At 40.0% G+C, this 22,073-nt stretch overlaps 1 protein-coding gene across 4 annotated transcripts in view; it reads left to right on the top strand.

Moving 5' to 3' along the window:
- Positions 1–22,073, top strand: part of ARHGEF7 (Rho guanine nucleotide exchange factor 7) — a 117,755-nt gene that overhangs the window by 29,460 nt on the left and 66,222 nt on the right. For 3 of the 4 annotated variants that reach the window (XM_032100545.1, XM_032100546.1, XM_032100548.1), the window contains exons 3-4: positions 16,924–17,008; positions 21,188–21,318. In XM_032100545.1, coding sequence (XP_031956436.1) covers positions 16,924–17,008; positions 21,188–21,318 — 216 coding nt within the window. Of the gene's footprint in view, positions 1–14,717; positions 14,797–16,923; positions 17,009–21,187; positions 21,319–22,073 lie in introns of those variants that run through there. The other variant, XM_032100547.1, reaches the window with a different exon arrangement.

The following is a 22,073-nucleotide window of genomic DNA, read 5'->3' as shown; positions in this document are numbered from 1 at the left end:
CTGTTTTTAATATTAAGGCAACTTTTTCATCTTTGTGCATTTCTTCTTCTGGAGAATAGGGAGGCTTTGTAGTCCAAAAGAGGAAGCCTTGGGTGCCCTTCTTGTGAGTTAATGAATGACATGAAATCACAGCATGAAACTCTCTCCTCCTTTGCTTTCCTGCCTTTTAAAAAGCCTCTCTGAGGGACTTTATGCAAGCAGATGCAGCCTCCTCACAGGCAGTGAGCTGTGGCTTGTTTGACATTCAGAGAACTTGCTCTCAAGCAACTTGGAGAGAGCACAGCTGCTCACCTGCTCTCTTGGCCTGAAGAGATTTTGACAGAATACCTTGGCCATTAGTTAGGGTGGCAAGGTGGCACTGGGCAGGAGATACTCTTATGTTGGAAGGCCCAGTGGCTTCTAGTACTGTGGAAGTTAAATTGTTCAGAAGCACTCAAATCATGGCCTTTAAGGTGGTGAATTGCCATGAAGCAGGACTTGAATTGCTTTGGTACGATACAGACATTGCATTATGGCTTAACTCCATTTTAAAAGGTGGCTTGAAGTTTGGGATTATGGTTTGAAAGTCTGTCTGAAAGGAATTGCATGTAAAAGGTAGTGTGAAGACCATTGCTTCAAGCTTTGAGCACAGTCTTCATGGGTAGATTTATTGTTGGGGTACCCTAAAACTGATTATGTTGCAGGGCACAAATATGAGGAGTGTGTACTGAATGTGTACATTATACATGTATTGTTTTATCAGGTGTGTTGTTTTGGGCAACAGTCCAATTGGTGTGAAATAGTGCAGGCTCTTCCAGAAGCCTGGCAAAGGGTTGGGCAAAACAAATTTTGCTTAGCAGATTGATAGTACAGAACAAGAATATTCAGTCAGTTCTTAACAAATGAGAACTGCTCTTTAATAGTTACTTTGTGTCAGATTTTTAAAAACTGTATGTTTCTTTCCAGAGCTACTGTTACTAATTAGAGGTTAAACCGAGTGTTCTCTTGGTATTGTTCACTAGGAGTTGTGATCTGTTGGAAAACTTCAATATTGTCCTAACTTGTGCTTTGCTAGCTTCATATTGTTTCTTGCAGTGTATTTGAAAGTGTTTCTCACCCACAGAAGGTGAAATTTTTTTGTTTTGGTTCTTGGAACACAAGTCACTTTCTTGATGATGTTGTCCATAAAGATAAGATGCTGGCAATACCATTTTGAGTAGCAGAAACACTTTTAGATAACTTTGCTGAAGATTTTTAAGCAATTCCAGTTTGTTGGAGCCGTGTCTTTGCCTTTCTAAATGCTTCTGGAGCATCCAATTGGAGAGATTTGCTTAACTTTTTAACCTGTTTCTAGAATGGCATATTTTACTTCATTTTCCATACCAGATGTGACGTTTCCTTTTGCCATGCGCAGAGCACCTTTGAGTGTGCTCCTCTGAGGGTGGATCTTTGTGATCACTGCTGTAGCTACTGCTTTTAATAAACAGCCTTTTGCTTTTCTATTTCATTGCACTGGCATATTCTATGTTAATAAATCAGTATGTTTTGCAGTTTGCATGTCTTGTAGAAGTTAGATTTCCAGTGCTGTATGACTCTGGAAATAACTGGATCTCTGCTTTGGTGTCACAGCTAAAAGGTTGAAGTCTTGAGACTGATGTTAGTCACATTAGTGATCTCAGCAGGAATTTTACATGGGATTTTTGGGGAGGGTAATGGAAATAATAAGCTGAAAATGTGCTCTTTGGCTTGTTCTGAGACTTGAGCTAAATACCAGCGTTACAGCCATTTATGGCTTTACAGTGATGAATTATGTTTCTGAGGATGCTGTAGATCCATGTAGTTTGGTTGGTATCCTTTTATCTGAAAGTATTATGTAAATTATAGTTTCAGTTCTAAATGCTTCCCTGTAGGGGTTTCAGTTATACTTGAGGCCTCATCCTTAACTCAGCAAACTTGACTTTGCATATTAGAAAACTGCGAGCCTCCCACAGAAGTCCCATTAGTATCAACTTCAACTCCACAGTATCAACTGTGAAGATGGGTCAGTATAATAATCCATAACTTGTTCTTCTAGACTAAGGCTGACTTTTTTGTGGTATTTAAATAGCAAAGGTTAAGTGGGGAGATACATTAACATGTGGGAGCTATCACATGAAATTTTTATAACGAAATGTTACTTCTGTGCCATAACTTTAACATATTGGTATAGTGGTATTTCTTCTTGCTAATCTCCTTGCTATCATTTAAGCCTAGGCATAATTGCTAGCTAATTTTGAAGTGGTACAAAGTTATGTCCGTGTTTAGGTGGTGCATTTAGTGGTATTAGCATTATAGTGTTTGCCTTTCTTACGGGTGAACAAGGTCTGTTGCCCATCTTTTGCTGTGACTGTGGACAGCTCATGTGAAATCAGGTAATCCCAACAGGCCACAGTCTTAGACACAGCCCTGCCACTTTCTGTGGCTCACCCTGTGATTCTGTGAACTGTTACCAGGTCCCACACTGGAGAGGTGTGGGGGTACACCTGTGGGAGGCATGGAGTCAGCACTGACCATTGGAGTAACATGGTGCAGTTAGACTGAACTAGGTAAAATATTCTTTCAGTGTTCTCAGAGGTAACTCCTGTCATAATATTTCTGTATCTTCCAGTATGACAATTTAACTGCTTAGCTCACATTTTAAATCCCATAATAATTGTGAAACAAAATTTGATGCATGGTTTTGAGAATTTGGGGAATAAATGCTAATTACTGTTACTCAAGCAGTGTTTTACAGAGGTTTTTTTTGTAGTAACTATGCTAACATAAGAAGCTTCTTTTGCCTAACTTGGTTTTGGGCATTAAAAATGTAGAAATAGTTTTACTGTCTTCAATGACCTCAGGATAACTATGCAAGTTCAGATCAAAGGTTAGCTTACCATGTCTTGTGAGATGTGGGTCTGTAGTAGTTGTGTGGAAGAAAACGTAAAAAACCCAGACACCCTGATAAAAATAGACCATGATACCTTCTATTAAGTCTTCCCAGCTTCTGACAGCCTATAGCTGAGGAGCTGCTTGTGGAATCAGGGGTGTATTCCTATATATTTAACAGCTCAATGGACCTCCTTCTATGGCTTATTTAAATAGCTTTCTAAAGCTTTCTTTTTTGAGCTCTCTTTATCTTCACAGCATCCTATGGCAGTAAGTTCCATGTCTATTTATGCATTTTATAATAATTTCCTTTTGTTTGCTCAGCTGCTGCAGCTGTTGGCAGTGGGTGCCTTTATGTCAGAGATGTTCTCCACGCTATATGTGAGTTCATATGGCATTAGGGTACTGCACTAAATCCCATCTCTTTCCCAGATGAGCATGTTCAGTTTTTTTTCCTCATGTGAATACCATTGCATTAATTCAATTGGTTTAAACAGTTTATATCTCTGTACCCTTTCTTGTTTTGTAGTATCACAGTGGACCACAGCTGTATTTAGGCTACAGAAATACTATGGAAATAGTAAAAAAGTGTTACCTTTGTGTTTTCTAATTTTCCAATATTCTTTTTCTTGGACTTCACGACTTGGCTGATTGTTGCTCTGAAGTTGTTACCTCACTGTTATCTTTTACTTGCCAGTGTGAATAGCTAATTGAGAACTCATTTCTGCACAAGTGTAATGATGGAGCTTGGGGTTTTTTTTCCTATTATTTTGCCTTGGGGTAGGTTTTGCATTTGTTGGCACTGGATTTCACCCCTACTTTAATGTTTGGCTGTTGAAAACATTGTATGGTGGCTCTTGGCTATGAGTTCAAGTTTTGACTAATTCAAATAATTTCATATCCTCAAAGTTCTCTCTTCATATCTTTTGTGAAATTGTGGGTACATTTTGTTGGGTAATGTGGCTCCCAAGTTGGATCTCTATGGGTCACTTTTGATACTCCCTTCATAGTGAAACCCAGTTGTTTGTATGCAGGCTGTTGTTTGTTTCTTCTGTAGCACTTCTGAATCTTCAAGAGGAGTGTCCTAGCTCAAATTACCTTTGTTTAAAATAAAACCAACCCTTGTTGTGCTGTCTTTTCAAAGGATATTCAGATATGATGTATTAACTGAACTACCCTATGTTTGGCTAATTGCTTCAATTGCTTTGTTCTACCAAAGCAATGTTAATTCTCTTCTATTTCCCTATTTATGGAAACCTCACAAATTCTGGTGGGTTTTTTTTTTTTTTTATTATTATTATTAAAGTTTTTATCAGTTTACCAGGCTTAGGCATTTGGTTTAGTGGTCTATAGATCTGTGGATCTCTTCCCTTATTTCCTTCCTTGATCTTTAAAGGCTTGGTTTGTGTTTGCTGCCTTCCATTCCTCTGCTGCTGAGGCTGTGCCAAGTATTATGTTCTTCACTGTGGTTAAAATTTCAATGTAGTGTTTGAGTTCTTTTACTGGCAGGTGTCAGGGAGTCCTGGCAAATCACAAAGGTGCTGTGCTTGGTCACTCACTATTCTGTGAATTGTAGCATCAAGATGAATTATATTTACAGCAGTGCCTGGGAGAGATGCTATATTTAAAGGAAATGGAGTAGTCTGCCATTTCAAGACTTAACAGAACTTGTTACAAGAAAATGAAGGAATTGAGTCTGTGTGAGGTGCAGATAAATTGACTCTTCTGTCAACAGAAGAGATGAGTATGTGAGGTTGGTATGATCTTGGTAACAGGCAGCATAGAGAAAGTGGAAAGGTTGTTTGCTATTTCTCCTTGCTCAGGAGCTAAGAGTTACTCAGAAAAAACCAAGCAATTGGCAAGATCATAACAAATGAAAGTATGTGATTCTTCACCCTGTAAAGCTGTGCAAATGATTTCTGTGTGTTTTTGTAGAAGCTGAAATTCTGAAGTGAATTAAGAAATATAAAAAATCCATTTGAGACCTTTAGATGCAGATAGTCCCTGAGTCAAACTGTTGGAAAAAACCACGGCAAAGTATTACAATGTAATATTTGGCTTTCTCTATTCCTCCTTATTGGCAAATCTGAGACACAGGTTTTGGGCCTGAATAGGCTGTCACTGATTTTTAAGTGCTTGTTCTGGTTCCACAGATGGCACCCCTAGATGCTGCTTGGAGGAGTGTATGGGCCTCTGCAGGAAATCCTTGCTGTTGAGGAGCAGCAGTTACATTAGCAAAAGAGCTCGCACTAAAACCATCTTTACCAGTCACTGAACTGCTGTGACTTGTAAAAGGACAAGGTAGCATACCTGAGTCCTCCACCAGAAGTCCCAAGCTCTTGTGCCTGTGGACAGACATTCCTGACTATACAGGACATCAGCGTACACGGACGTGGACTCCTCAGCGTTGGGTGCCTGCATTCAGGTGATAGGATCAGGGTGTCCCTGTATGGTTGGCATTGATCTGATGGTGGCTGAGGCTTGCTGTGTTCAGTGGGTGGCTGTAGGAAACCCAGGACCTGCTTTCTGGATCGGGATGCTGGATCAGGACCCAGGCAGCACTGGTGAGGCAGTGTGTGTTGCCAGTGAGAGGCTGGACTGAGGACTCTGTTCTGTGAAGGTTGGAGTGGGAGCAGTTGTGTTTTGGAGAGGGCACTGAAGTTAAGGTGTCTGCAGTGGGGGAGGTGGTGAGGCTAGAAGAACCCTGGACTATGGAGATGAGGCTGTTAAGAAGGAATTAAGATAAACTGTTGGGCCTGACTGCTCATTGTATCACCTCTAGCTGCCCTTGTCAGCTTGGCTACCCAAGCCCATCATATAGTGTATCAGCTGATAAATCAGAACGATCAAATTCTTGCAATAGCTGGTTTCTTGAAGGAAGTTATCTTTATTTCTTTCAGATTGAATCCCCAGGCATTACTCTGACTAAGTAGAATTGGTGTGGATTGAATTTTTGTGGTTGCTTGTAACCTGATAGAGGGCATCTTTTATTAGTTTGGAATGTGGAAATTTTTATAGATATTCCCATAAACGTTAAGTTTGAATTTCTTACAGAAGCTTACTACTGAATGATGCTGAATGATTGGCTGTGGCTGGACTGTAGCTAAGTGTTTGGGCTGTTTGTTTGTTTGTTTTTTGTTCCCCTGACAGATATATCCCTCCCATGCATTGGCTCAAGTGCTGGTCTTGTCTGATACTGGACTGGTTTAGCTCATGAAATTTGCAGCAAGCTTTCCACTTGCTGGATTAGTTTTCTGTGAGTTCACTTTAATGGCCCCCTGAGTGAAAAGAGTATAGGGTGGTGTAAGAGAAATTTTGGAAGATTTTACTCCTGAAATCTTGCACTGATCTGTGGGCTTGCAAATCCTGAGCAGGAATGGTTTACCTAGACCCATGCTGCATGTCTCTCCCTGAGGTGTCTGTCCTTCAAAGAGATGACTTGTCTGCTGGCCTGGCAGCTGCTGGATGCCCTCAACTTACAGGCTGTTCCATTTAATTGACTTCAGTTTTCTGTCTTCCTTGGCCAAAGGTACGGGGCCCCCTGGCTGCCCAAGCAGCTCCACCAACCCTGCCAGGGCAGGAGTGGTTGGTCACCACAGCAGGTGGTGGTGAGGCTTGTCCCTGCTTCCTGGATAAAGTCCTCTGCCTGCTCTTGCAAAAGGAGCGTTAAATGGTGGAGGATGCTGCATCACATTGTTGCAGGTACCTGCATGAGAGAGGGAGAGATCCAGCCCTAGGCCCCTTTTTAAAGAGTATTTGTACTGGCAGGAATCAAAATGGTAAACTGTGAATCAAAAAGGGTGTGCTTGGGAGGAGCTGTAGCTCAGGGATTTGCATACAGCTTTGTATTCTTTAGTAAATTTTTAAAAGGGAAGTATTGAAATGAATTTACTCTAGTTGAAACCTGAAGTGTTGGTTTTGGGGCTTGTTCATATCTGCTACCTACTTGAGAATTACTTTTTTTCTGTTTTGTGATTCTAAATTAAATGAAAGTTTTAACAAGCTATATGAAAATTGAGTAAGCTTTTATTCTTAATTTTTGGCACTTTCCACAGTGTATTAAGGAAGCAGTTGAGATTTCTAATTAAATTCCTTCTTACTAGAAGGGTGTAACATTTATTTTTTTCCTTTTTTTTTTCTTTCATTCTTGCATTTCTGTGTTATCTTTATCCCCCTCTCCCACTTTTTTCCCCACATGTTCAATCACAGTCAAGTCCTGACTGTTGTCAGGATATCAATTCCCCCTCAGTCTTTCTTCTTTGGCTACTTGTACATATTTAATGATACAAGGATTGTCCTGTTTCTTCTGTTAATATTTTTATTTTTACAAGTGTGTGTGCACACAGCAAAATGAGACTCCCAAGCTGATAAGCAGTGGGGGAAATAAGTGCACTTGAGGTCAGTGGGTCTGTGCTTCTGGGTCGTGCTCTGTAGTTCATTCTCCATTGATGCTGAATCTGTGCATCATCTGATCACTTGGCTGCACACATTTGTTCCAGATGAAATGTGAGCATGTGATGGCATTTAAGTTGTGGTTAGAGCACGTGGTAGTGTAGTAAAACAGCCAGCATGCTATTTTAGGAGGCAGATGATAACCTCATGTAGTACAAAATCTTTTGCAATAAGATGCCTCCTTTCAGCCACCTCCAGCTCTTGCTCTCTGACATGCTCTGGGTGTGCGTGTGTCTCTGAACGCTGCTGTTCTGAACAAGTCTGTCTCAGCAATCCTACTGTGTCTGTGGTACTTGGACTTCATGAAAGTCTCAATTTGTTTTGCAAATGGAGATTTGGATTGCAGGTAACACTCCCTATTTTGGAAGCAGGCTTTCCTAGTTGGTTTTGGTTTTTCCCCTCAAAAATTTTCATTATATAAATTAAGCTTTTTGCCTCATTATATAGGCCTCTCTTCATCTCTCCATACAGCATGGCTTTTGAAACTAAGCTGGTACTTCAGAAATTAGTTGAGAAATATTGGCAGAACATGCATCTAGACAGAAGGCATCTGAAATCAGTTGTGGCAAGCCATCCTTCCTGTGTTTTTTACGTAAGGGTATGGAGATGTTCACAGTTTAGCTGATGTGTACTTTTTTTTTATTTTAGAAAATAAATCTAAAATTCAGATATGCCAGAAGCAGACTTCTCCATTCCTAATGTTTGAAACCTTGTTGAAAGTTTCCTGAATATATCAACTTCCTCTTTCTTAGGAACTGATTTAATCTGAGCCTTAAAATATTTATTATGTCACTACTCAGTTCAGCCATTGGGAAAGAGATTATTTCATTCTGAATGCTTATGCTCAGTAACTACTTCCAGACCCTGGCCAGGCCCTCTGGGCACCTTGTTTTGGTAGTCTTAACCACTGTCATTGTTGCTGTCCTGTCATTTTTATTTCTGCTGTGACTGACTGGTCTATTTCAGGTCAGTTTTCATTTTCAGTGCTTCCAATACTTTTAGTTAGCATGAACTGTTGGTCAGGAGTTTGTGCCAGAGCCATTTTTTAGATTGTTCTTTCATTAAGGCTTTTCCATAACTTGTTTCTTTTTTATGTGTTATTGGGGAAAAAAAGAAAAGTCAGGAAGAAATTGTAGATGTATGAAAATGATGATGCTATAATGTATGTTTCTACTTAAAAATGGGAACAGTTTGCAGATTCCATTGTAGTAACCTTGCTTGAAAGTTTGACATTCATCTATGGATTATGGAGGAGAAGGTGGGATACCTACCTGTGAACTAGTACTAGTACTTCAGGGCACGATAGACATGCTCTAGACTGAAACTCAGGAAGGCTTATGTTCCCTGTGCTGCTCTATCATGTCAGTGTTGAATGAGGTTGGTGAAAGGATAGGTGCCCAACAGAATCTGAAGCAGCAGAAGCTGTGGAATGAAGGAGTAGCTTCCCAAAATCATGATCTAATACTGTGATTTAAAAAAAAAGTGCAGCCACTCAAGGGACCAGCTGCTCCCATTACTTGCAGTTGTTCGTGTCTAAGAGGGATTGGAGTCTTGGGAAGGTACCCAGTTGATAGTGTTATAGACAAGACATGAATTTGGATGACCAGAATCTGACAGATCTTTTTTTTTTTTTCTTTCTAATTGCAAGTTCTTGACAAACTTTGTCAAACTGATTACCAGCATCTGTCTTGTAGACAGACCTAAAAACTGACTTTGCAGGCTTTCTCCTGCCACATTGATCTTTAATGAAGTATTCATACAAGAAGGCACTGGTTTAGTGAAATAGAAGTGTCTACTCTCAGAATCAGCATCACAGTCCTGGAATAGATGTTAGCTTTGTTCTTGTGATGGGTAGGAGTGGGGGGAGAGTAATGAGACCTAGAAGCTGCTTTCCTTCTCTAGTCTATTTCATTTGGTAAAATCCTTTACCTTACTCTTGTGGTTTTCCCCAAGAAAATGACTATTTAACCATATTCTTGTTTATAAGGCAGTGTCTGCCTTGTGCAGTTAGTAGTGAAAATTAAGTTTTACCTTTTTTCACTGACTGCTTACTCTGCTTGATAGCAGAGCTGTCTGTATTTCCAAACCTACACTTGCTTTTTCTTTTTCTTAGTGCTGTGTGTCTTCTTACTTGGACACAGTATTCCCTTTTCATTTTGGCCTGGATTTCCACAGCTGTGTTTCCTGATTTATTTTAGGAGAGTAGCTTACATAGTTCTTGTCTGTGTATATCAGGAAGAGAGGTGGGTTTTGCTGGGCTGAATCTTTCTTGGGATATGTTTCTGGCCAATTTTCCTGTTGAGGTGCCTCTCTTCATTGGCACTAGAAAGTGCTTATGCAATTGCTGTGTTTCAGCCAAGCATGTAGGTCTAACCTGTTACATTGGCAAGAACTGAGACATCTCAACTTCAGTGTCCTGATCAAATTTTCTTTGGTAATTTAATTCCAACAACTTTTATTTTTGCCTGTAATTCCAGGAGTGTGAGCTTCCTTAAGCCATAGTACTCAGTTGTGTATTATTGTGGGTCACTGAATGTCTCTGTGGCAGCTGAGATTATCACTTTGTGGTATCATCTATAATCCAAAACCTACAAAGCAATTTGAAAGTGTTTTAGGATGAAGGTGTGATAAATGTAGTTTTTGTTCTGCTGTGCAGGTACAAATTTGGAACAGGGTTATGTTCTTAAGTTTTCTTACTTACACAAGTGTAGGCAGTGCTAACCTTTCTATTCCTGCTTTTAAATTACATCTTGCATTGCTACTACTAGGTGTTTATGCTCAAAAATACTAACTGCTACGACTCCTTACAAAAGAATTCATTTGAGGATACTAACTTGTGCTGTCACATTCTAAACAGAGCTTTGGAAAGCTTGAGAAATTGTACAGTTCATCTCCAAAAGGAAAGGTAGTATTTCTTTGTGTTTCTTTTTTTTAAATGCCATTTTTGCTTGTATTAATGAAAAATAGGTTGTGTATGTTTAGTTTTGGCAGTGTTTAGAAGTTTACTTTGAAGTAGTTTCTTAGGTGAAATGTTGTTTAGTATTTGAAATTAATTCTCTGTAGAATCCTTAGTGCTTTCATGTGCCTGGTTTGGGAAAAAATTCTTGGAGCTGGAAATCTTTAGGACTCTAAAAGAGGTTTTTTAACTTTTGTCTTCCTTGGATTTGTGTTTTAAATATGTATCTGGATGCATGCACACACAGATGTGCACACAGACACTACAAACTTCCATATACATTTTTACAGCTGGCTTTGCTTGCTTTTGTAGATAACATGTTATGTCTTAAAAGTATTACTAGTTGCAGGAATTAAAGCTGTCTAGGTGATGTGGTGTTTTTAGTACTGTTAGGTTTTTACTTTTGAGGAACAGTTTTATATGAACAGCAAAATTTATTCCAGACCACCAATAAGTTTTATTTTTTCTTTACCACTGGCATTTCTGTTGTGAAATGTTATCAAATGGCACAGAAATCTTGTACTGCAGGTCTGTTCTTCCAGTTATTTTCAAACCTTTCCTTTTATCTTACTCTTAATTTTTGAAACAGAGCTTAGCTCTCCCTTGTGCTGTACAGTGCTACATTTGGGCAACAGTATGCTTCACAGAGATTTCCAGAACATTTATAATCATCTCTTTTCCCCTCACCCCTTCCTTTCCTCTCAGTTGTCATAGTTCCCTGCTTTTCTTATCTCTCCTTTTACTGCTGCAGCTTTCAGATGATAATGCACAGCTCAGGAGCAGCTGCTGCATAATAGCTGCAGCACCACTTAGAGCTGACCTAATGTGAGAATAAATGAACAAATCTGTGATTTGCATGTGGGCTTACCTACAGGATCTTTCTTTCAGCGTGGGCCCATTAAGTGTCATCACTGGAAGGTGAACTGTGGATGGCCTCCGTGGCTTCCTCTTGCCAGCTGCTACCACACTGCGGGTGGTAGCACAACAAAGCAAGGTGTTGGGATTCTTAGTGTTTTTTAAGATCACCTGTTTCTAAACATGAGTTGCTTTTTTTTCCCCTACCACTTCATTGTTCATGCTCCCGTGGCCAAAAGCACTGCAGCGTGTGCAGTAAGAGCAGGTGGGGGGACACGTTGCCGTGTCCCGCTGTGCTTTGTCAAGCCACTCTGCTCGTTTCTTTTCATTTCCTCCGGGTGAGTGAGCCAATGGTCTCGTCATCTTCTGCGCCAGGGGCCCGAGGCTGCAAAACTGAGCTGGAAAGTGTCCTGCTGGTTGGTGTAACAGCCCAGGGGTTACAGCTTATTTTGGGGCTGGCTGGTGAGCTTAGCAGCAGCTGCCCTATCTGTGCTGCACAGATGCCTGTGCTGCTCGTAGGTCAGCTCCTCAGCTGCTGCAGTTGATGATGCAGTACTGGAAAGAGCTGTCACCTATTTTTGTTGGATGCTTAAAGTATTAATACCCACTGGGAATAGTGTACCTGTGTATATTCAGGGCAGTAGTCTAGCAAGGAAAAACCTTTTTATTTTACCCTATTTTACTCTTAATCAGTATATGAACTTTTCTTGCTGTGACTGTTAGATACAGCCTTACTGATGCTCTGGTGGTTTAAGGATACAAGTAAGTTAAGGTTCATACAAGACACATTTGAAGAAAGTGTGTGTCTGAAGAAAGCTTGACTGAACTACCTGATTTTTTTTTTTTCTTCAGTTGTACACCTTGCTTTATCAGGTGAAGTACCTTTATTTTAAAAATACTTCCTGGACAACTGGATTCTGACTTTAAGGTCTAGAAGGGGGAAATAAAATAGTATAAATGCTACCTGAGACCTTAAAACTGACTGATTTGAAGAAAAGAATCCTGCTGCAGGCTTACTGCATGCTGTAGTCTGTTCTCACCAGGTTTATTTTCAACTTTATTTTCTCATTTCCTTTTTCTTTCATCACGGTTTTGGGTAATGCTTTTTTCCTTTCAGTAGGTACTGATTATTGCAGGGATATGAGGTATAAGCATTGTTACTTTAGTTCTATTTCCTTATGGCTGTTAGATGAGAAACACTGTTGAAACAGAAGTCTCCATCCACTGAGGTTTAGTGGTTTAGGTGACTTTAAATGGCCCTAATAATACATTCAGGTAATTTTGAATGTTATGGAGTTTAAACAGATCCATGCAGAGTTTAGTCTTGTTTAAAATCAGAGAGTGGATGTGGTAGTTGAACAGCCAGTATGTGGATGAAATTAATCTCTAAGGCATTTTGTTTGGTGTTGAAGAAATGTCAGTGACGGAAAAATGCAAATGGCTCTCATGAAGTGAGTTTAAAAACTGGCTTATTACTAAACTTTATTATAATTCCAAATTCAGAATGACCATCCAGTGTATATCTTGCTGTATGGGTTTTGCTGCCATTTGTACTTGACCACATTATGTAGCATTTCATTAATGACCTGGAAGAGGTCATAAAACTGTTATCAATAAAGTCTGTAGCCAGTTGAAATCTGGGGGCAGAAAATGCTTATATAGTTGTGGGAAGCCAGGCTTATGTGTTTGGAATTAGTGCACGTGTGGAAAGGGAAGCCAGGATCTGTGGGTCAGGGTGGGCAATTGCCAGGCTTTGGCAGTCAGTGACCAAAAGTGCCAGAGTGCTCTTGAGCATTACACTTAGTGTTGTTTGTAGGTCACTTAGCCTGACCTGGTCTGCTTTTAGAACACAGTATCCATCTGGGATATTGTCGTGGTTTAACCCCATCCAGCAGCTTGGCCCCAGGCAGCCATGCTCCCACTCTTCCCTGGTGGGGTGGGGGAGAGATTCGGAAGGGTAAAAGTGAAAGAGAACTCACCCGTTAAGACAGTGTAATGGGTACAGCTGAAGCTGTGCACGCCAGCACGGCAGAACAAGGAATGAATCCATTCCTTCCCATGAGCACGTAGATAGATGGACAGCTATCTCCAGCAGAGCCAGGCTGCATCACTCCTAGTGGTGATTAGGGAAGACAAACACCATCACTCTGAGCACCATCGCCCCATTCTCCTTCTCTCCTCTTAATGCTTATGTAAGGTGTATCTGCGTGTGGGCAGTTCTGGGGTATTGAAAAACAAAGGTATGTTAGTTAAATATTTTTTTCAAAAGATTTGGCTTAGCTGGGTCCTCATCTCATCTATCATGGTTTTATTCTTGTATTTTTACTAATGTTTAATCTGACTGTCTTGGTGGCAGATAAGGATTGAATGAACAAGAGAGGAAACTTCATCACAGGTAGAGTCTCTACAGAGTTATAAATGTTGTTTGCCTGGAAATCAAAGGCATATTGGAAATACTTTTTTCCATGAAGCCTTGTTTAATGTCTATATATGCCTGTTGCATACTGTTCAAAAGACAAATTGTAATATTTGCAAAGTAATACCTTTCTAAGTGTTTGTGTTTTGAGGTTTAAAGAGCTTTAAGGATGTGCAAGTTTGAATTCATGTTGTGCTTCTGCTGTGATTAGAAAAGTGGGTTATACCAGTATTATAGAAAGTAATTTAGCATGCAGACCTTATTATTTGGTAATATATTGTGTTATAAAAATAGTTTTGCTTGATATTTGGATCTCAAAATTCAGCTTTGATTTTTGCAATGCAGAATTGGGAGTGCTGTATGGAGGGGGGTTGTTTGTCATCCAGTGTCACTGAATGACAAGTTACTCTTTTTAACATCAAGATAAATTTTAAGAGTCGGTTCCACAGCTGATTTGTCCATAGTTACCAGAATGAAGATTACAGGCCACATGCAAGTCAGACTTCTCGTGAAAACCTGAAGTAGACTGTTTTCTCTGGCTACTTGATGCTCTTACTCTGTCAGAGTTTTCAAATATATTGTGAAATGAGCAAACTTCCACTAAGATGGAAGAAGGGTGTAAGTGGTTGGGAGGAGGTTTTTTTGTTTGTTTGGGGTTTTTTTTTGTTTGTGTTTTTTTTGTTTGGTTTTTTTGTTTGTTTTGGTGCTTGTTTTTGTGTATTTCTTTGGGTTTTGGTTTGCTGGTTTTTTTTTTTTTTGAGATAAGGGCTTTATAATCAAGAATTAGCCTCAAAACTTTAGAACACTTAGGTTTTTTCCCTCACTTTTTACCTCTCTAGGTTAGTTTTTTCTTAGGCATCTGTTATGTTAGGAGAAGATCCCTGTGGATGGTGTTGTGTTCCCCTCCCCCTTTATTGTAGGCTGCTGAACATACTGGCCATGAGCTGCTGAGGGTGGCTTCCTGTCAGAATTGCTTCATGTAAAATCACAAGGAAGCAAATGTTTCTCGCATCCTCCCATTGTGCTGTTTCCTGTGGAGCAGCAGACTGGATGCATGTCCTGGATACAGGTTTTTTTATGGCACTATATGCGTTGGGATGATCCAATCAAATTGTTCTTGGTATCCCCTATAGTCTCAGCGTAGCAGGAAACAAAGCTTCCTCTCAACCTTTTGTTCTCAAGTTAGGCTGACTTTGGAGAGCTCTTGGCTCTATCAGAATCCAGAATGAAGGTGAGCTTAAAATTTTGGGTTGGGTTGTTTTTAAGTTCTTGTAAGTTTAAGCTATAATTTTTAACCTTTTTTTTTAATGTTCCTTTACTTAGTCATTCTCTTTCTCCCTTGTTGTCCCCTTCTGATCTAGTTCTGGTTTCTGCATGAGCACCTGTCTTGTGTATTTAATTTTTTTAGGATCAGGGACAGGCTTTTGTGATTCCGTTCACACTTCAAATTTACTTTTTTAAAAACTACCACAATAAGTGTATAGTAACACTGGAAATTTCACACTCTTAATACTTTTGTTTCATAGCAGCTTAATTTTTTTCCTCAATTTGAGCAGTGGTTAAGCTGATTTCCAGCCTGGTTTTGAGTTTATAAATTATGCTGTTAATAAAATCTATCACATCTTTGTTAAATTATTTCTTATTTCCTTAATGCCTTTTTTGTGTACATAGTCTTTTAATACTCCTTGTGTTTGAGGAAAAGCCTTACAAAATTCACATCTAGGCAATTCCCTGGTGCCTCTCCTTACTCCTTACAATTTCACATAACTAAGAGAAGTCTTTTTAAAAATTATCTGTAGTTCACAGTGAAAGTTGGAGAAACAGTTATTTGACTTAATTTATGTGAGCAATAACTGCTTGGAGTATACTGGTATGTGGCTCTGACTGCTTGATGCTGTGTGTGTTGTGTGGCATTGCTTTTCTGAGCCATGTAAATGCTACTCAAGCTTGAGAGATGCTGGCACCTCTACAGCCCGGGTGGAACTGCTGCTTTCTGGGACCAGAGATGATCCTCAGTCACGGCGGGGGGGGGGGGGGGGAATGAGCATGTTAATGTATGCAAGTACCTCAAATATTGTGGTTGCATTGGGAGATTTTTTTCTTACTGACTAATACTGTCGTTAAATGTTTCCTAAATCTGTTCTACCTTTCCTGTGATATTACGTAACCGGTCAGAACTGGTCTGGGAGCCCCTTCTGCGGTTACTTTTGGTAGCTGTTGTTAACATTTTCCCTTCTCTTGGGTTAAACTTTGTTTCTTTCTCGCTTCTCCCCTGGGATTATGAGTTTTCTCTCTCCTGTCTACTAAGGCTGTTTTCTGGGGTAAGGACTCTCTGGTAGTGCCTGTGGGATGGGCCTGCTATCAGGAAAGTGAACAGGTTTTTGTTGACTTTTTAGATAAAAACTGCTACATTGCAGGAAACTAAATGTCTTTCTGTTTCTTAAATCAGTTGGAAGAACTGTAGCAGCTGTCTTTTATTGTCAGCTTTCTAGGCTTGCACAAAGGAGTACTGTGACTCCTTTCAACCTATGCAGAATCTATTGCGAGACCTATTTTCATGAGACTTTGAATGAGTGTTTCCATTACCTCAGGCAAATGTGCGTTTGTGGGTTTTCTTCCTTTTTTAAAAAAAAGTCCCCTTTTCCCCAAAAAATCCAGACATTTAATGTCATCACCCAGTGCTTGAAAGTTGCTGGAGTGTTTTCTGCATGATAGTTCAAGGTTTGGACTTCTTTACCACACTTAAAATAAACATCTCCTGTCATCCGTTCCCTTCCCAAACCTCATCCTCGATCGAAGCTATCCAGAAATTTCATTCTTTTAAAAATTCATTAATGTTCAGGAATGCTGCTCTCTGTGTCTTGTGAAGAGATAGCATGTATGTTGTAGTACTTCTTAAAGTATTTGTAGTAATTTTAAGAGTACATTATGAAAAATCAGGTACAATGCCTGTGTGCTGCTACAGAAGAAGAGTATGACAAGAGTAATGGTACCCAGTAACTTTTTTTGGCCAAAATGTCTTAGGAAAACTACTGCTTCTGATACTTGTTTTATTCAATTTTCTTGTAACTTAAATGGTACTTAATATTTTTACTTTCTCTATTCTTCAATTTTTCCAAATGCAGCTCTTGCTATATTTTTTTTCCATTTAAAAATGTCTTCGTTTGTTGGGTTGTTTTTAATATTTCTTTTAAGGAGGAACACCCCGCCCCCCCTCCCCAGTTTTACTGGTTCATAACAGCCACTAAAAGACTGATACCTTGATCATGCAATAGCTTCTACAGTCATGGTTTGTATATACAAGCTTAAAGGCTTGTTTCTATAACTTAACTACATGGTTTTTTGGTTTTTTTTTCAGACTTTTGATGCAAATGACCTGTATCAGGGACAGAATTTCAGCAAAGTTCTCAGCTCTCTTGTGGCTTTAAATAAGGTGACTGCAGGTAAGTAGACTGCTGTGTCTTGTGCTGGCTTACAACTGCTTTCAGCTTGCATCAGTGTGCCTGTTGCTGTATCCATGATGAAGTGAACATGTGCAGCATTTTAAAAGAGCTTTTGTTGGAGTTCATGTTTTTAAAACTTTGCAGTGGCTCTGGGTTCTCTAGTCGTGTCTTCTGCAGAAGGAAGTTTTGTGGTAGAGCTAAGGCTAAGCCTTTAAGCTGGCAAGCAATTTAGAAAAAGGGCCTGTTTTTTTGGTTGGTTTTTCTTTTTTTCCTCCAAGTTTGGAATACCAAAGTTGACTTTTGCTCCGTTCTGTTATTCTCCTATTTGAACAGCTTTGTCAAAATTTTTGCTCCTCCCACCCCGTCTCCATTTCCCTGCACTATCCTTTCTTGCCAGTCACAAAAGGATCTCCAACATCTTTGATCTGTTAAGCCATGTATTTCATTCGTTTAGCAGCTAGAAGTCATGAACCACTTGCCTCAGCTCTTTGGTGGGAGGGGAGAGAGCTGTAGAAATAACACACAGGTGAGAGGTGTCCATCCATCATTGTAGGGTGAGGCTGAGCTAAATTATGCCAGGTGGACCCTGGGACAGTCAAGAAATGTTAACATTGGCCCTTTTGGTTTCTTCTTGTTCCACCATCAGCAGCAGCTTTCAGTACTGGTCATCAGGTCAGAGTCTGAGAGAGAGTCTAAAATTGAACCATATGTGTCAGTTTTTGTGTGAGGAAGAAAAGGAAGGTGATAGAAAAGTCAGTGATAGATAAATGTTACTTCATTTAATACTAGTAAGTGTCTTGTCATGTTTATAAGACTTCTTTGGTCTGTTTCAAGAGAGGTTTTGTGGTTTTGGTGGCTTATTTTTTTCCTCGCATTAGGAAGCACCCCTTAAGATTAAGTTTTGCAACCAAATTCTTAGTTTTAATGAATGGGCATGGAGTAATACCATTGACTTCTTTGAAGCTGTTTAGACCAGTTGGAGATACTGCCTCTCACCTCAAGTGTAAGTGCAAACACAAACCAGAGCAGTACATCTTTAAAACTGCCGTACACTGGCCATCAGTGCCTTTGCTGTCGTTAAAGTGGAGGTAAAGTGTGGCTGTTCTGTCCAGGTGTCTATGGATTAATGCCCACATCAAAAAGCCACAACTGCAGCTGGTTAGAAAGGACTTGGGGCTGATCCCTTTCATGGTGTGGGCATGTGGTGGTGGTGGTACGGAAACCAAAAATCGAAACCACATGCAAGCTGTGGTGTTGTCTCATTCCCAGGAGCAAGCGTAAACCTTCTTGTTCTTCCAAACAATTTTCATTAACTGGGCAATTGTGTAGCAGGTGTTTTAGACTCCAGCGCCCTCTGTAGACCTGCAAGAATTTCAGGCATACACAGGTTCTTCTGAAATAGGCCTTCCTACAATATGAAGAATGCGAGTAATGGGCATGATTACTGATGAAAGACTTCTGTGGGTTTTCACTCCATCAAAGTATTAATCTCTGGAGTGGTGGGATCAAGGAAGCAGTTTGCTGTTTGTAGACAGATGAGGGGAGAGGAACTGGTATAGGGAAGTTGAGATAGTGGTACAAGGGAGAAAGGATTTTACAAACACTGGAAATCTTAAAATGGATGGAAGAGTGAAGCTTGTGAAGGAATTACCAAATTAATAGTTGTTAAACATGCACATTCTGTTGCCATTCAAGATTCTTGAGCCTTTAGTAGCAGAGTTGATTTTTTTTTTTTTTTTTTTTACAATAATACCATTGAGGAATTCATTGAATGTGTTTATTAGGTATTTTAATAGAAACTTTAATGGATACAGTGTTTTAAAAGTATCAACATTTCTGATTGATTTGAAAGTATTCAGATACTAACAGTAAAAATTCTTCCATTTGCATGTGGTTTGTTTGTAATAATTATGTTTTCACCTCAGATACATGCAGTTTCTAATTCAAGCCTAAAAAGGTGCTCTTGTGTTGCTGTATTAGCTCTGCTGCTGCGAAATTAGAAAATTTTAGGAATCAGTCTACGCTTAAATTCTAGCTAGTGTTTTGGAGTTGCCCAGAAGCTGCAACACACTGTCATAAGCCAACCTGATCCTGTTTTTCTAGGCAAGCTGTATCAAGGTATAGTTCTGGATTTGGTGGCTGTCTGTCCTTGAACTTGACTGCACTTAGGAAACATAGAAAGCTGGACATGGAGATGTTTCAGGTTACTTTTAAACCTTAAGCTCTATTAAGTAATGATGGTTATGGCAACTTAAAGTTTTCTGGGAGCATTGGAGTTAGCCATATAGTCATGATGTACAAACTAAGCCCATAATCCAGTTCCATTTCTTTCCTGGTAGCCTGTGAAAACATGTCACGTATGACCTTTTTGTAATGGACTATAATCACCAGTGTTTTTCTGACTACCACAGCCTTTAAATGCTTTTGGGAAAGCAGTTTCACAAAGTGTCTTTTATTACTTCAATGTGCAAGAATACTATGCATATAAAATACTCAATATGTATAGTTCTAATATTGCACTATTTAAGTAGGGGGTGTAGATTTATAGGGTTTTTTTTTGAAGGATGATGATATTTGAAGGATATCAGTGAGTCATATAAAAAGATGGAGCAGGGAAAGTGTTTTCCACTCAGTCACTGGCAGACTTGGAGCATCCTTTGTCAACATTTCTGTTGTCAATCTCAAACCCTTTCACTCCTCCTGCATCTCTGCTGCTGTTGGATGCTGTGCTGAAGTTTAAAGATTTTCCAGTTCAGATGAATTGAGTTGTCTCTTCAGGTTTGTTGTGGAACAGGAGATGCACCTTATTTGCTGGTGTCCCTGGATCTCAACCTGTATATGTTATTTCCTTTGGACAAAAAATAATTTGGATTTGCATAATGATGGTCTACTTCAGTCTGGAAGTAACTGTTGGGAGACTACAGTTGTGTGCGTACCTCAGTATGGAGTTCAAGCTTTGGAAGAAAAGCAAACTACTAGGAAAGAGAGTAACAGGTGTAAAAACCAGGAGAGCAGTTGGGAGGCTTGTGTAGTCTAGTGAAGACATCTAGGTTTGGGACAGAAAATACTGTATTGCTTTCAGGGCTTTTTAAGATCTGATGTTCACTGAGTAGTCTCCTTGTATATGGAAAACATGAAGGAAAGGAATGACTTGCCACGCTTGTGCAAAGGAGCAAGGTTTGTCTGCTGCCCTCTGCAAGGGTCCTGGGAGCATCCCACTCCTGGGGCTTTGGCTGTGAGAAAGGGGGACACTGGTGCAGCCAGCAGCAACCCACTGTCCCACTGTAATGTGGGGAGAGGCTCCCAGCAGGGCTGTGGGAGGCTGCAGCCAGCACTGAACCTGGCTCTTGGGAGCTTCTTTTGGTGCAGCCCCTGGCTGGCTGTGGCTTGCTAATCCACAGGACACACCCATCCTGGGGAGGTGCCAGCCCAGTGTCCAGGACTGGGGCTGCCCTGGTGCCCCCAGCTGCCCCACCTCTGGCTGGGATGGTGGGATGAGCCCTGTCCTGCTGTTCCCTCAGCACCTCCCAGCACACAAGGGACCCCAGCAGCCCCTGATGGCACATAACCCTTCAGATGAACATATCTCATGGGTGTGCTTCTCAGAGGAGAGACAAATGGAAGAGGGGAGACGTTTTGGGAGGGTGTTTACTTGTGAGAAGCAGTATTTTCCTTTCTTCTACTCCTAGTCCTCCTTCCAAAGAAGAAAAAAATCGCTTAGTTGGCAAAAAAAAGGGGATGAGACAAAGGAATGTAGGAAAAAAGACAGTGGAAGGAATGTTTTAATTGAGAAGGAGATGGGGGGGCTGTGGGAAGAGCAAAGAAACAGATGTGGCTGGCTTCACTTCAAGCAAGTTTAATGTATTCAAAATTCTTGGCTGCTAGCTAAAATGGTGCTGGTTAATTACCTTTAAATAGACTGGTAGTGAGTAGGAATAGAGAAATACAACCCTAACCCTCCTTTCTCTAAACAGGCCAAGTTGTTTTCTTGTCTGTGTGGGGAAGAAATTGTCAATGTCTCAGGGCTTTAGATTATTTACTGCCTATAATTTTTTAAATCTTGAATTACTGAGTAACTGCAGATATATCAAATCTGCTTTAAGCAGAGGTAAGCAGAAGTTACAGATGCAGATTTTTCAAATTCTAATATTTACCTTTTTTTCCCCCACCCTCATACAGACATAGGGCTGGGCAGTGACTCTGTATGTGCACGTCCCTCATCTCATCGGATAAAATCCTTTGATTCTCTGGGATCCCAGTCTTTACACAGTAGAACTTCAAAACTCTTTCAGGGACAATATCGGAGTTTGGTAAGTTCTGGAAGAATGAAACATGCTGTGGTGTGATTTTTTTTTTTTTTCCCCCCCTTTTCTTTTTCCTTTTTTTTTTTTTTTAATGAGTTTTGTAAGTAAATTATAGTGTAGCAAAGTAACTGTTTCCTCTCTTTCACTTCTGTATTTTTAGACTGTGAGTTTGTTTTTGCAGCTTTTCATATGAGGTTTCAAAATACATGCAACTTTTTGTGAACTTCTAACTATTTTTTCCTCCTTTAGTGCTCCTTGTTGTCTGTAAAGATAGTGTCTTCCTGGATTTGTGTTTTTCTTTTTAGTATGAGGACTTGCTTTTCTAAAGGCAAAAATCTCATTTTCTCTCTGAGTTTAGGGGTGATGATTGAAGGTTATTCAAACCTCTTTGAAGGTGATACTTTTAATGTTGGCAGTAGTGGTAGTTGTTCCTGTTTTCTGTTATATTTCAAGGTTGATCCTTCAACTGGCCTTTGGGTAACTGAGTGTTATGGGCCATTGTTTTATAGTACAGCTGAAGTCAGGGTTGCATACCTCATGGAAATTGTGATAAAACGTGTTTTTAGTCACTGAAGGTTTGCAAGGAGGGTTCAGATCCCTAACAAAAGCTGTTTTTCTGTGGCTTTCTTAGGTGTGGTGTAATGTGTTTTCTCTGGGAGCAGAGCCTGTGCAAGTTCTTGCCCTAGGCCACTAATTCGAGCTCCTGTTCTGCTGTTCACAGCCCACTCAGTTTTGCAGATGCAGCAGTTGGTGGGACTAGC

The sequence above is a fragment of the Corvus moneduloides genome, chromosome 2, assembly GCF_009650955.1.
Source record: "Corvus moneduloides isolate bCorMon1 chromosome 2, bCorMon1.pri, whole genome shotgun sequence".
NCBI classification, from domain to species: Eukaryota; Metazoa; Chordata; class Aves; order Passeriformes; family Corvidae; genus Corvus; species Corvus moneduloides.
The sequence above is the reverse complement of the archived record's forward strand: the minus strand, read 5'-3'. Positions and strand labels throughout refer to the sequence as shown.